The 15914-nt window shown below is 47.0% G+C and overlaps 1 protein-coding gene across 3 annotated transcripts in view; it reads left to right on the top strand.

Moving 5' to 3' along the window:
* Positions 1-6455: 6455 nt before the first annotated feature.
* The window catches only part of LOC109304854 (vinculin-like), a 48555-nt gene continuing 39096 nt past the window's right edge, over positions 6456-15914 (top strand). For 2 of the 3 annotated variants that reach the window (XM_019527683.1, XM_019527681.1), the window contains exons 1-3: positions 6456-6543; positions 8805-9021; positions 12552-12735. In XM_019527683.1, coding sequence (XP_019383228.1) covers positions 8816-9021; positions 12552-12735 — 390 coding nt within the window. In that variant the 5' untranslated portion in view covers positions 6456-6543; positions 8805-8815. The remainder of the gene's footprint in view (positions 6544-8804; positions 9022-12551; positions 12736-15914) is intronic. The other variant, XM_019527682.1, reaches the window with a different exon arrangement.

Below are 15914 nucleotides of genomic sequence, written 5' to 3'. Positions count from 1 at the left end.
CAGCCTTGGCTTTCCTGGTTCGCTCCCTGAAGGACCGGACCAGACTGGAATATTCCTCCTTGGAGGTGGATCCCGTCCTCTATCCTTTGTAGGCCTTTCTTTTTAGCCGCAGGAGGTCTGCTAGTTCCTTGGAGAGCCAAGGGTGCTGCTGTGCCCTTTTGCTGCCTTTCCTCTGAGATAGAATAGCATTAGCTTGTGCATTGAGGATTGCTCCCTTGAGGAGCAACCACTTTTCCTGAGCTCCCCTCCCCTTGGGGTCATGGGGGGAGATGGGGAAGCAAGTCATAACCTTTCTGCACTTAGCAAGTGCCTATCCTGGTTTGGAGATGAACAGATGAAGAATTATCAGAGTAAATTACCCCTTGTTGAGTTTCACCTTGATTTTTCCAGAAGTAATTCTCCACTGGATTGGTTTAGGGATTTGCAATTTTTCTTCAGTACTTGGTTATGCTGGTGTAAAGCTGATTAGATGATTAGGTACAGTAGGCTGTTGGTTTGATGAATAGGTACAGTAGGCTATATTTTAAGGTTAAAATCTTTAAATGTGCTATTATATATATAGGATATGGTGCCATAGCAGAAACTGGATTCTGTGACCCAGGAAGTCCCCACCATCCTGCATCCCACACACCTGTATTTATGAATGGGGAAATGTACTGGAGTACAGAATCCAGTGTGCTGCTGCAAGCCGTGGCTGACTGGACCCTGAGGGAGTGGTGCTGCTTCTATGGTGTTTATCTAGGAGGATGGCATTGGTGGCAATCTTATGCTCTCAATTCTGCAGGCCAATACTACCCCAGTGTGACTTGTCATTTTAAAAACTTTCTGCTATGTATTGATTCCAAGTGTTTGACACTAGTTCTACCAAGGCGGGAGGGCTGGTAGCTAGGAACATGAATTCGTAGGTTACAGCTGTATTTGACGATATACATGATTGCAATAAGACAGGTGGTGGGGGAGTTTATGACGCCTGTTTCTTAGGAGTTACCAGTATTTGGTCACGGCAACCTCTCCCGGCATTGTGTCCAAAAAGTGCATTTATTTTTCCATTTGAAAGCAGTTTTCAGGATTTTGGAAAGAGTCTGTGTTTGACTTGATATACCCTGTCTTTAGACATCAGGAGGCACTACTTCACGGTCAGGGTGGCTAGGATCTGGAACCAACTTCCAAGAGAAGTGGTGCTGGCTCCTACCCTGGGGGTCTTTAAGACAAGGCTAGACAATCACCTTGCTGGGGTCATTTGACCCCAGTACTTTTTCCTGCCATGGCAGGGGGTCGGACTTGATGATCTGCTCAGGTCCCTTCCGACCCTACTTACTATGAAACTATGAGGATGCTAACACCAGGGTCTGTATCAAATATCCTCTCACTTTTACTGATGGCTATTGCAGCTGTTCCTTTTTACTCAGTTGCTGGGAGCTACTCCCAACATTTCTTTTTCTGGTGAGGGCAGGGGTCCAATGAAATGGGATCTGGTGCTCCTGGAAGGGTGTTCTCCTTCATGTACAGTCCTGGGTCTGGGCACCTGGGAGCAGCATCAAACCCAGCTGGGGCTCAGCTTTTTGTTCCCCCACCTCCTGTGCAGCTGCATTTGTTGCAAGCTAGGAAATCATGAGTCAGGCCCTTCCCAAAGATCAGGATGCTTTTGGAAAAAAAGATTTTGGTCTGTCTCCCTTGTGCACATGTGGTGTGTGTGAGACAATTAGTGTTGTCAGCTCTCCAAAATGTATTAAGTATATATTTGCAGTGCACCCCAGCTAAGAAAGCTCTCACAGGTTACCTGATGGTGGAATCATCCCAGCTTTACCCCAAGCCAAACTCTAACTGATTGTTTCCCCCACAAACACCTGCCTTTTCCTAAACATATCATTTCTACCCCCTGCAGAAGAGCTGCTCAGTAATTTGATTACTCTTTTGTCCTGGTCTCTGCAATGTTTATTCTTTGGTATTTTGGTTCAGTTTAAGAGCAAGTCAATGAAGAAAAAAGGCAGGAAGCAGTACAACCAATGAAGATGGCCACCATTCACTGACACGAGACAATGGGAAACCTGTTTCCTCTTCAGACCTTCACTGATGTCACAGCACTAACATGTCAAGATTGGGCCCCAGCTTGGAAGCACAAAAGAACAGAGACCCTGAGTGAATTTATAAGAGATACTCTGTCAAACAGAAAGTCCCTGGCTAAGGAAGCTGTGATACCTAGACTCTTGGAGATGGAGTGACTGGAGAAGTGATACCTTCCTTGGGCCTCAGCTGAAATCTGACAAGCCTCATGGAAGGGCAACCTATATGTTGACTATGGCTGTGCTAAAATCCTGTCTTATTCGGTATTTTGTTTCTCAAGCTAAGTGAACATATTATTCTGTTCACCACTAGGCTGTCTGGTAACAGTGTTCACTGTACCTGCAGATTCCCAAATGGAAGACTTGCAGGTGCTGAATCCAGTTGGACCTGCAAAACTGTTGAAGCCCAGAATGTGGTAGCGCAGGACTGGGTCAAGGCATGGGAATACCGTGCAATTCCACCCTAGGAGAGGCAAAGGCTAGAGGCCTGGCACCCATGGAAATTCACTCCTGGAGACTAGAAAGAGGCAGAGCTGCAGCTGGGCCAGCAGTAGTCCCCACAGCAGCTCTATTCTGTGTCCCACTTGCTTGTGTAGCTTCAGCAGGCTGCCCCCTGTCCTGGAGCAGGAGCATGGCTCCAGAGGCTCTTCTCTGCCTTTCCTTCCAAGGTCTGGTGCTCCAGGGATGGCCAGACGTTTGGAGAGCAGACTGACTTCTTGATGTGAAGGAGGGAGTGGTGGAACCATCCAGGGCAGCTGGTCTCCTTGTGCTTCTCTCTCTCCCAGTGTACCCAGCCAAAAACTCTTTGGCCATTGAGGTATGGGAGAGGACTCTGCCTGTGTTCTGCAAGAGTTCTTATTTATTGGCTGCTCTTCCTGAGGAGGTGGCACAGTAGGAATGACAGTGGATCAGAGTGGGAAGTCCCTTAGAGCAGAGCTGAAATTTGGTAGAGAACTGATGCTTCACAGTTTATTGCTAAGCCAGCTCTTATCCTGACTGATTCACAAGAGTTTACAGCACCGAGACTGTGGGGAGCAGAGACTAGAAGGGGGCAGGAAGAAGGCTGTGGGATAGTACCAAACTACAGGGAGAGATTGTTGGAGGCAGGTGGGCACTGAGACAGAGGATCTTGGGAGGACAGGAGATTGAGGGGAGGGATGGGGAGGCTGTGTAGGAAGGAAACGAGTGATGGGGTGAGGCCAGAATAATAGCTCTTCAGGAATTTGGGAGTCAGGGGCATCCTCTAAGCGGTGAGAGAGTCCTATGTTTCTGAGTGGCCTTTTGGGGGTGAATACTGACTGCCATGAGTATGTTCTGCCATTGCAGCCTGTTAAAAAGTCTTGACTGAGACTGCAAAGTCATAAGTCAGCCAATTCAAAGTTTGGCTTTAAAACTGTAAGATATTCTGAAATAGCACCCTGTCAGGCTCTTTGTGTTTGTTCTGGTTTATGAAGATTAGGGGGTGGCTGCTGCCTACAGGTGTGTATAAGCTTTAAAAGCATGTGAAGAAATCATCATGAGTTTGGGTGCATGCAGTGTGTTTATCCCTCATGTCCCAGTGTTTTCTTGTTCTTGACTCCCTTGCTTCCCTGTTTGCTTCCCCTTCCTGTTGGCTTTTGTCTTTGGCCCTGTTTCTGAGCCCTTTCAGCAGGAACTATCTCTCTGTTCATACAGTCATGCCTGTGATCTGAACCCTAGAGACTGATGTTGTTTTAATAGGTAGGGGCCTATCTTGGGGGCCAGAGGGGCTTGAAATGTAGAATGGGATAAAGACAAGAAGAACACAGGACTGGAAGGGACATCCCTGGTCACCAAGTCCAGTCGCCTCTTTTATAGGCACCATGTCATATAACCTTTTCAATAACCAGATTAAACTCTGTCTTGTAAACAGGTTTCTGTCCCTATTGCTCCCATGGAGAGGTCATTCCAGATCTTTTCCGCTCTTACAATGAGGAACCTTCTTTCAACTTACAGGCAAAAACTATTCACAGCCAATTATTTTCCATTTGTTCTTGTGCCAGCATTCTTCCTCTGGCTTCAATAGCTATTCTTCCTGTCTGCTGTTTATGCTCTGATGTATTTATAGATAGTAATCATCCCCCTCTCCCAGGTTAGATTAAATGAGCTCTCTGCTGACCCAACAGACTTTCCCTCTCTTGAATATCCTGCTAACTACTCTTATCACTTGCTCCACTTTGAATTGAGCTTTCCTGAGCATGGGTAGCTAGAACTGTGCTCAGTATTCCAGTTGAGGGATGATCAGGGCCTTGTCTCATGGCATCAATATTTCCCTGTCTTTACTGGAAATATTATGCCTGGTAAATCCTAGGATCTTATTTGTCTCTTTCATGGCCACATCACAGTGATAGCTCAGCATCATCTTGTGATTGAGAATTATACCTAATTCCCTCTCTACCTTCACGTCTAGCTGATAAGACACCAGCTTAGTAGAAGTTCTTCTTTCTAGATGGCCTTGCATTTTGTACTGTTTTACCCCCTTTTTGTCATTCCAGTATTCAACATCATCCAGTTGTTCCTATATAATATTGCAATGTTTCTCCATTTTGATGCCTCCCAGCCCAGGTTCTTACTGTCCAAGTGCTGATACAAGTTCCAGATAGTTATTGGACCTTTGGCATGAAGGGATTCTAGGAAGATCCCAAGGGGACAGGCTTTCATTCTTGTTTCTCTATCCAAGAGCAACCCTACCAGTGTCTCCATCCTGGAGAATTTTAGGTGGGTGAATTTCAGGCCCACAAATGCTGAGAGAGGTGTAACAATTGTAGGGCAATATGGACCAGCAAAATGGGGTGGATTTAACTCCATCCCCAAACTCCTTTCTCCTCAAGTCATTTGGGCACTGGGGAGAAGCCTGTATGCTGCAACAAGTGCAGCCAGGCTGGAGCTGAGTGAAGGTTCAGTGAATGTGTCAGTGACCTTGAAGCACATCTGGCCCCAAGAGGATCCTGCCAGTACAAACAAGCCGCACTGCCTGCACCTCCTGGTCTCTGGCCCCTGCCCTAACCCACCTTGCCCTCTGCCACCTTCCGTGACTCTTCCTTCTCAGGCCCTTGCCTCACTGTGGCACACCCAGTTCTCTGCTTTACTAGTACCAACTATGTCAAAACATCCCAAGTCAGGTTCCATAAGACATGACATTGACTTTAACATAATTTTTTTTTTTTTAATAATACCTTTGGGTTCTTTTTGTTTCCCTTCTGGTTTCAAGATGTTTGGAAATGCTTGCTATATATTCTCTGATTTTTTGCTGCAACCACTAACTAGAAACTTACTTAAAAATGAAAGCTGTGATTCCCAACCTGTATCTTGCTTCCAGCAATTGGAGCTGTAAGAAACGCACCAAAAATTGAGAGACCTGTGGCAAATCACGAGTTTTAACAACACTGCAGTTCCTGTCTGGCTGGGCAGAATAGACCATCCCTTTCCTTGTGCTAGCCTAGGGCAAAATCCTCCAACTCCACTTCCTACTTCCCTGGTAGCATAAGTACCAAGCTTGGTTTCCTCCATCCATGAAAGAAAGGGACCTCTGGTGCAACAGTGCTAGGGAGTGTGTATGGGAGAATTAGAGTATTATGACCAGACAACTATGCACATAACTAGGGGTGCTTAATTCCTGGCCTCCAAAGCCATGTCATCCAGCCCATAGGCTCCCCACAGTTCTAAAAAGATGGCAGTGTAGCAGTGGCTGTGTTAATTTCTGCTCCCTTGCTACCAAATTTCTGGTTCATGGGGATCCCCACAGGCTGGAGAGCGCGGCCCTGCATGCTAGATTAGGCATGCAGGGCATTGCAGGTCCAATCCAGGCATGTGGGGCTGGACTGGGGCTATGCAGGCCCTATCTAGACACCTGGTGCAGGACCTGACCCAGGTGTACAGGGGCCAGCATGGTGGGCCTGATCTGGCCTGTGGGCAGTCTCTATTCCAGTCACCTGGCCAACAGGGCTCAAACGTTGAGCACCACTGGACATAACTGATCACTGAATAACATTTGCAGCTAAGAATTACCTTTTAATTTGCCAGTGATGACTCTGTATGTCTGCTTTGCTTTGTATACCACCTTCAGTATCTATTCATTTACACTAATTAATGGTGAACTTCACTTCTGGGCATTTGGAAACACAGATTTTTATTATAAAGACAGGATATTTGACATGGGAGCAAGCAGCTGATATATCATTATTTCCTGTTGTGGAATTCCTATTGACATCATTATAATCATTGCTCAGAGATGTGGAAAGCTTTGGTCAGCTCAACGTTTAAAATCATTGTATGCGCCAGGAACACTACTACCTTTGATGTCAGTGCCCAGGTCAGCTGACTGGCTGTTGCTATGAGACAACCCAGCTACCATAGGTTCTTGTTACTTGTAAACAAATGTAAGCCATGTATTGAATTTTAGTATACATTACATTAACTAAACCACATTTTGAGAACCAGTGGAAACGCATTTCACCACAAGGTAAATAGATATCTAAGTTTTTTGTCAAGTATGCATACAGAGATGAGTGGTGGGGCTGAATTAAAAAAAGACGGTCTCAAAGGTTTGCAATGATCTTTTACTTTGTTTTTCCTGAGAGATTTTATTAAAGCATTGTCTTGTTTAGTTCTTGAGAATATAATAGCTTGTTTGACTTTCTAATTTACAGAATGTTGTTCTCATGATAAGATCTCCTGAGACAAGACACAGAAAGTATAATTGTACTAAATAGTAAAAGACCATCACACCTATTTAAAAACATTATAAACTGTCCTAGGTATGGCACAGCAGATGACACTATCAAAAGGCTTTCTTCTTCATGACTATCATCATTAATAGAATAAATTACACTTGTTATTTGTCATTTTATTAACTTTATTCTCCCTACTGAACTTCAACTAGTTTACTATATTATTCTTTAGATTGGTGGTTTTCAACCTTTTTTTATTTGTGGACCCCTAAAACATTTAAAATGGAGGTGCAGACCCTTTGTTGTAAGCATAGGTACTCACATATTTTTGATTGTTCATAAGCATTTTTCACTGACTCCTTAGATATAGTTTTCAGACCACCTGCAGACTACAGACCACGGGTTGACAACCACTGCTTTAGCTTATTATTACAAGTGTCTGCACTGAGCAGATATGACACTAGAAAATGAAACATTTATTATGCAACTTGAGAATTATATTCAACAGCCTCCTGTGAGTTTACTTTGTTATTAAATCATTTTAGAGCACAGGTAATACTTCTGCCGAATTTGAGATGTTTAGGGGTGCTGGTTGATTCTGAATATTCTTTAGCATTAAAATATAAGATACAGTTTCTTTAGTTCCCTTGAAACAGAGTCCAAGGGTGTGTCCTGATGAGCACGCATATGCAGGGCTCGTGTTTCCCACAGGACAAATAGCAGTGGCACACCCCTGTACATGCACTCTGGTATGTGTCAAATTAACCTGGGTGGGGTAGGGGAGGCTGAAGCCAACACCTCCGGTGGCTCCAGCAGCCTTACATGAGGTCCTGGAGGCCTCCTGGGACAACAGCAGCACTGAGCTGGCCACTCAGAGCCTGCTGCCTGCTTTGCTCTGCTTTTTTTAGCAGCATTTTTTTTTTTTTTTTGACACTGGGATCTCCCAGTGCCAAAAAAATCCACTCTGCTGCAAATTAGCAGTGCAGCAAACAGGTACATGTGCTCTGCATGTACTTTGTGGCACCTGAAGTAGGATTGAGGTGCTGCAACCTGTACCTGCACACTTACCAGGACATGCCCCAAGAGTCAGTGTCACTTATCACTCCGTTCACAACTGATTGGAACACAGACACGTACACATCTGGCTGTCTGGTCAGTGCATACTAACCATTGTGTGTGTGCTGAATTGGGACTATGTGTGAAGAGTGTGTGCAGATGTGGTAGCTGCATGTTTGGAGACCATTTTGAGAGTTTAGCTGGAACCACAAGTCTGACAACTGATGAATATTTTCTCACATAGCTTAGCTAATTGTGTGCCATAGCTTTGGGTAGACTATGGAACATTTTGGTATTGTACAGTGAGATGAACTGGGCTGTTAGTGATGAGATCAGTAAGAAGAAATCTCCAAAGGGGTTCCAACATGTAGCTGGGAGTACTTGCACAAGCTTAGTACTTCAAAACTGGCTTTTGGGTTTGGAAACTCTGCAGGACAGCTTTGAAGAGTTTCATGTTTTCAGCTTCTAGCCCAGGCTGAAGGTAGGTAGTATGGCAGCTCATGAAAATGAATTGGATGGAATGGAAATAAAACAAAACTTCTTGAAGTTTTGTATGAATTCTGTTTGAAGGTTTAAGCAGTTTCTTGTCTCGCCTGAATCATTTTAATTAATGACTAAAAACACTGGGCCAAATTCACTGCTGTTGTAAACAGATGCTGGGATCTGATGACTTCAAGGGGGTGGTCTATTAATTTACACCAGCTGCAAGTTTAGTCCACTCTTTTGATTATGGCCGATGTCAACAGATTTCCACACATGCTGTCATCCGCCAGAGGACTTCAGTTGCCTGAGAGTCACTCCTCATGTCCAACCATGGAACACAGATGGCAGGGAAACTGTGGCTAATACAAGGGGTTGGGAAGTGAATTTGTGAATATTTCCAGCATTCTTTGAAATTTTTCAAGTGGAAGATGGAATGTAAGCACAGGACATCATTGTTATCATTAATATCACTCTACAGTGGAATGTATCTAAACTGGCATGTGCTTGTTTGCAGACTTAGAAGCAATGGAGCCTTTGTATTTGTACGACATCAGCACTATAATAAACAGCAAAACCACTGAGAGAATTATTTCACCCATGGCTGCTCAGCTTTGTCATCTCATTATAGCAATGGAGTGGGAAGGTGTGGATAATGAGGCCTTTCCTGACTTAGGGAAGACTGCAGAAGAGTTAGCTAAATCTACTGAAGAACTTGCTTTTGCTGCAAGAAGGTAATATTAATTGTAAAGCAGTGGGAAAAATGAAGGTTTAGTACATACTTGCAGGCTTGGCAGTGCTACACTTACCAGCACCACAGCAAGAGATCTGGGGTCTTGATAAACCATACAATGAACACGAGCCACCAGTACAATGCCATAGCCAGCAGAGCAAACAAAACACTGGCATGTGTCTCCCGATGCATCTCAAACAAGACTAAAGTTGTCATCCTCCTGCTTCACTCGGCCTTAGTGAGGCTGCAGCTGGAGTACTGCATCCAGTTCTGGGCATTGCACTTCAGGAAAAATGTGGAGAAATTTGAGAGAGTCCAAAGGAGGGCTGTGTGTATGGTTAGAGGTACACCCATACATTGGTTCCATATTGGATTGGCACTGATAGAAGGAAAATTGACAGTATCAGCAGTTGGCTTTTTTTGGCTGATGTGGCTGATAATGTTGCTAATAAATGCCCTGTGCATGCATGCAGCTGCAATGCAGCATGCAGGCTGCCAGGAGCACAGCCTGGCAGCATGGAGAGTAGCCAAGTCCAGCTAGTAAGTCTATCACAAGAGAAGGGGCATGGGGGGCACAGATTGAGGCCCCCACAATGAGGGAAGGAGTGGGGCTGGGTGTGGGATGGAGCTGTGAGCAGCTCATCCAGAGGGGGTGTGGGGAGAGGAGAGAGGCTCCTGCCGCTGCACACACCCCAGGAAGGCATGGGGGGGCGTGTGCCCCCAGATCTGTGTGCAGGGTGAGGGCTGGTTGGAGCCAGGGCTGTGCTGGGCTCTTCCTGGCCAGTGGGTTGGGTTGGGGCTACTCTCAGGGCAGGCAGTGATGGTGCTGGGAACAGGGCTGTGGCGAATTTTGGGGTATTGGCCAATATGGCTTGTTAAAAATCAGCCATTGGCATTGGCGCAAAAAATCTCTATCATTGCACCCCTAGTTAGAGATATGGAGTGCAGGACATACAATGAGAGGCTGAGAGACATGGGTCTGTTCAGCCAGAAGAAGAGAAGACTCAGAGGGGACTTAGTGGCAGCCTATCAATATGTAAAGGGGGTATATCAGGGACTGAGAGAACATCTGTTCACCAGGGCTCCCCAAGGGAATACTAGGACTAATGGTCATCAAATGCTAGATTAGACCACTTTAGATTAGACAGAAGAAAAAACTTCTTTACAACTCAAGTGTCCAGGGTCCAGAGTAGATTCCCCCCATCACCTACTCCGGATATCTTCAAAAAATGCCTGGATGCTCACCTTGCTGGGGGTCATCTGACCCCAGCAGTCTTTCCTGCCCAAGCACAGGGGGGCTGGACCTGATGATGTTGAGAGGTCTCTTCCAGCCCCTCAAAACTATGAATCTGTGAAAAGGTTGTGTAGGTCATGTGCTGCAATTTCTCTTCCCTGTGTTGCACCTGTGTGTGGATTTAACTGATAGCAGAGACATCTTGTCCTAGATGGAGGAAGAAAAAATTATTTGTGGGGGGGCTGAGTGCATGTGCACATGTATGCACCTACCCCCCACCCAGCAGGTGAGTCTGTGGGGGAACGGGTGGGGGAGGGGGAAGGGCCATGGGGGGGCACAGATTGAGGTCCAAGTGGTGAGGTAGGAGTGGGGCACAGGCAGGGGCAGAGTCTGGAGTCAATGGGGCCCTGGCCAGGCCAGGTGGTAGGATCATCCAGGGATATGGGGGGAAGGAGGTTCCCACCACTGTGTGTACCCCAGTAGAGCCTGGGGGCATGTGCCCCCGAATCTGTGCATGGGATGGAGGCGGCTGCCACTGCGTTTTGCGTCCAGCTGCAGCTGCCACTGCCTCTGTAGTGGTGCAACACTACCTGTGTCCCACTGCCAGGAAGGCAGGGGGCACGGCGCAGCATGAGACAGCCCAGCAGTGGCAGGCACGTGGCATTGCACTGCTTTGGGGGCAGCTGCAATAGGGCACAAAGCACAGCTCACAGCAGCAGCTGCCTCTGTCCCACACACAGATCTGGGGGGCACGTGCCCCCTGGGCCTCCGCCGGGATGCACACCATGGTGGGAGCCTCCCTGCACCCCTGGACAAGCCTCCTAGGCTCCGATTGTTTCACCACCCGGCCTGGCCAGGGCCCCATTCACCCCACCCCTGCCTCTGCCCCACCTCCCTCCTTCACTGCAGGGGCCTTGATCTGTGCCCCCCAGCCTCTTCCCCTTCACAGAATTGACTGATACTTTCCTGCCATGTTGGGCAGCCAGTGATGCACACTCTGGGCTGTGATCCTGGCTGTGTGTGCGCCTCTCCCCACCCCTTCTGCAGCTGCCTGGAGCCCGTGACTGGGCTGCCTTGTGGCCCTACCCGCTGCCCCAAGTTTGGGCGGGGGCAAGCCCTGTTAGCCCTGGCTTTCCACCACCTATGCATCTTGTGAATGTATGCATTCACAAACTCCAAACCTAGACTCTGATACCTGGCTTTGGGGAAGATGGACCTCCAGCCAAGCAGGGCAGGACCTAAGGGCCCATGACAGGCCTGATCTGCTTTGAGTCACAGCCATGCTGTGCCTGTAGCAGTTCCTTAGCAGTGCTAAGACTAAGAAAAGAAATCAAATCAGGCTTTTCAGTCTAAACTGTGTGTGGTGTGGGCTCTTGAGCCTGTATTTTTGTCTATAAGGCCCCCACCTGCAAGAGCTCAGTAAGTCATATAACTATTTATGCCACTGCTTAACACCTGCTGGCTCTGAATAAATTAATCTAGTAGAGATAGATAATGGGGGACAGCAGGGTCAGTGTAGAATGTGGCTTCCACTTCTTAGAGGACTACCTGTCCCTCACAACACACGTCACTGTGTTACAGTGTATACCAAGTATTAAAGCAGTAGCATAAAAATATGGTGTGTAGGCTGGAAACTGCTTCATCCAGCCCACCAGACTGCCAGCAAGTTAGGGAAGCTGGGGTCATGGCCTTTTGCCACTGCCATCACTATGGCAAGAAGTTGCTTGGCTGATGGCTACTTAGCTTACCTTTTCTGCTCCATGCTGAAGCCATCACCTCTGCCACCATGTGCCCTGGGCTAGAATAGCCACTTCCTGCCCCATGGCCTGGATTTGGCCTGGGGCACAGGTTGAGTTTGACGCCCCTGAATTGCAACGAAAGAGCAGTTTAGCCCCCTGTTCCCTGGAAATGCAATGGCTTACCTCCCAGCCAATGCTAGTAGTTTAGAAACTGTTTGCATCCTTCACCTATTTTGCAAATGTAGCCTGCTAACTACACAGTGTTATATAACACTACGCAGAGAGATGTTACATTACTGGTACTCAGTTGCATGACAAAAGGGGGCAGCCAGGGCAACAGACTTGGGCACTGCTTTTGGTGGGGGCAGAGGCAGGGAAGGTGGAGGGTGGAAGGGGAGACACAAAAACAGCTATCACTTCAGCAGTGGCTGCCTATGCTACTATAATTGAAATGACAACAGCCAGTTCTGCTCTGTGTCATGGCTGCCCCAGACACACAACTGCCATGCTGTGCCTCTCCTGATATCTGCATGATGGAGATCAGTGTCTTTCATTCAGGCTGGCTGAGGAGTCCAATGATGAAGTGCTGAGAGATGAGATGTGTCCTGCAGCTGAATCTGTCCTCGTGTCTGGCAAGAGTACCTTACTAGCAGCCCAGAAACTTAACATTCAGCCTGAGATCCAGAGCCATAAGGAGGAACTGATTGTCTCAGCACAAAGGGTCTTGATGGAGACAATGCGGGTGAGTGCAATGTTGCTGTGTCAGTTCTGAATGTTGTGAACGCAGTGACCTTCCTGGTGGAGGACTTACAGATTCTAAGTCCTCCACCAGCAATATTCACTGTGTCCACAAATTCCTACAGAACAGGTCTGGTCTGTAAAGTAGTCCTCCTCATTGCCCAGGAGCTTTTCTAGGTCCTCCCTATGTCTCTGTAGTAACTGGGGGCTGGCAGCTCTGGGGCCTTGAGGCTTAACATGAGTCAGGAGCAACTCTAGTGGCCACGCCAAGACTGACCCGATACTTCTCTTCTCCCTCTGCTTGAAACAGAGGAGGCAGGCTTGCTTTTTTCCCCTACCCTGCAGAGCAATTTCTCCTCTTCCTCTCTGAGCTGCCTGAGTGGAGAGGAGGGAGTGCCCCCAGCAGAGCTCATGGAAACCAAAGAGAAGCATTCGACAGAGTGAAGTGGTTTGTTTGCCCTGGGTTGTGCTGACATGGGTGGAATCCAGCAAGGTAGATGTTAAGCACCTTATTTTCTGGACTCCATAAGGATTAGTGCAACCAAGCAGAAGTTGGCCGTAAGCAGAGAGCAGCTGCTCTGTTGGCACAGATAATCTGCTGGAACAGGTGGCTGTTCAGACGTGTCGATCAATTCTGCTCCACTATACAAAGAGCTTGTTCTGACCAGCTGTATGGCACACATGTTCCATGCCCACTCATCCTCTCTGAGCTGAGAATATTAGAGGAGCGTTCTGTACGTGCTGCTGCCACAGGGCCTACCACTTGAAACTGGATGATATTTCTTCTCTGATTCAAAAATGCTGTTGGATTGGTTCTGTACAGCCAGACTCAGTACAACCCCTCGGGCTTTCAGTCCTTTATGGACAGGAGGATCTGTCACTCCCTGTACCCAGCATTCTCATGATCTATTTCATATGTGGGTGCTTCTCTCGTGTTCTGCAGCACCACAAATGCAGCTGACAGAGATGGCTGGCAGGGACTGGCATGGACCTCTGTTTTAGGTGTGTCTGAACTGAGAAGCCCTGGGATCTGGGTATGTCAATAGGTTAACTGTGTTTGAAAACAGGTGGACCACACATGATCTGAAGTTGCAGCAGACCAGAGCCATGGTCTAGTCCTATTCTTACCACAACCCCCTTCTCTCTTCAGTTAAGATGTTTTTGCGCACTCCATTTACCCTCCTTTTTCTCATAAGTAGATAAGATGATTTATATGCTAGTATCATGCACTGCTCAAGGCTTTTCTCCATGCATGAGGAGACCAATAGGCATTACCTATCAATAAGTATCCTTTAACTATGGGTTCCTGGTAAATTTGACTTCCTGAATTTTCCTAGTTTTCTAGTCATGTTAGACTGGGAAATGGTGCAATACAGTGTAATAAAGATCTACATAGATTTTTTTCACTGGGCTTCCTGGAAGACGTCTCCAGTTTGCTTCAGAAGTGATGCTAGAATGGCTTTGCCCAGGGACACGAGTTTTAGGAGGAGGCATCTCTCCTGCTGGAGGGGTTCAGATCTGAGACATATTTTACTAACCAACAATGTGTGCTGCTTCTAGAGGAGCTCTTTCCCATGCTACTGAATTTGCAAGAAGAGGTTCTAGTCATATTTCTGTCTGTTTGTATTGCAGTGGGGCCCAGACTGCCAGGCCAGGGTTCCACTTTTCTGAGTGCTGCATGCGCCCTTCCCCCGGTGAAATACTAAACTTTGTGTACATGGTTTCATCTTCTCATAATTCAATATAAATAGGTCTTGAGTGCTTTCTTGGCAGCCTGTAACTATTACTTATGTATTACTGCTGCTAGATATAATACAGTTTGTCTGAAAGGAAAATTAAAGGTTCAAATTCTGCCCTGTCATACTGGAAGGAACTCTGAAATAGCTCCAATATTTTCGATATTTATTTTGGATTGACAAAATCTACCCTTCATGCTCTTATCTCACATTGTAACTATTGCATCTTCTTGCTCTCTGCCCCTGGATGCCTGCAAGCCCACCCAAAATACTAAGCTCTCTTACCGTAAGCCTCTGACTGCATTACAAAATACCCTTGAGACCTTTCAGTGCTTCCCTGCCCCCTTTTGCCACATAAGATACAAACTTCTTGGCCTTAACCTCAAGGATCTGCACAATTTGGTCCCACACTATCATCTCTGTTAGATTGCTGCATTGGATGTAGTACCAGCTCTGCCAACTGTGCTATCAAGGCATGCCTACTTGTTTCATCAGCATCTGCTCCCGCATCACCTCCTGTGTACGGAATACCCTGTCCAGAAAAACCCATAACATTGCTATTCCCTTCTTCACATCTACTTCTATGGTGTCCACAGGCCCTGCCAGCTGCTACTGGGTAGGCAAATGGCAAACAGCTTATTTTTATTATCTGCTTTGTCTCATTAGGAAAACAAAATATGACAAGTAGCACATGCTGTAGTCCAGGAGAAGCCTGCTTATATTATATTAGGGTCTTATGACTGCCCATTCATGTGGTAGCTCAGTCCCTTGCAGTCTTTACTGTGTCTGCACTTGCACTCCTTTGGATGACAGGGCAGGGCAGGACTGTTGTTCCCATTGTACAGCTGGGGAGCTGAGAGAGATGCAGACAGACAGACAGAGTTTGGGGCCCTTAAAGGCATTTAGCATCTGACTGCCTTTAAGTGCTTCTGGAGATCTGGGCTTGATTGACTTGAACATGGTCACCTAGGGAAGTGACCACAGGTCTCTGAAGTCCTGGGTGAGTGTCTCAACTACAGGGCCATGCACCCTCTCCCTGGTTCTTTTGCTCATATTATAGATGCTGACTTTGTTTTTTGCTGGCAGGTGCTTTTTTTGGCATTCCCATGCTGAGCTTCATGCATGCCCAGAAGAGGCAGCGCGCTACTTCAGCTTGGCTCACCTGATGTGACTCATGGGTTCTGAGCACCCGCTAATTTTTTTCAGTGGGTGCTTGAGCCCTGGAGCATCTGTGGAGTTGGAGCCTGAGACTCATATTGTGTGACTTGTCTTAACCTGAAAATGATAGCTCTTTGGGAGTGAGACTGCCCTCCTACCTTTTTATGGTGAAGATCACTTTTTGGCACCCCAGGATCTACTGCGGCCCTCCCTGCTCCACCTGCCCTACATCCTGGCCTGGCCCCCCTGCCTCCCGGACAAGTTGCCCAGGCTCTGACCTCACTCACCC

This window comes from Gavialis gangeticus, unplaced genomic scaffold, assembly GCF_001723915.1.
Source record: "Gavialis gangeticus isolate Ggan-Ray unplaced genomic scaffold, GavGan_comp1, whole genome shotgun sequence".
Classification (NCBI taxonomy): Eukaryota; Metazoa; Chordata; order Crocodylia; family Gavialidae; genus Gavialis; species Gavialis gangeticus.
This window is presented reverse-complemented; position numbering and strand designations above follow the sequence as displayed.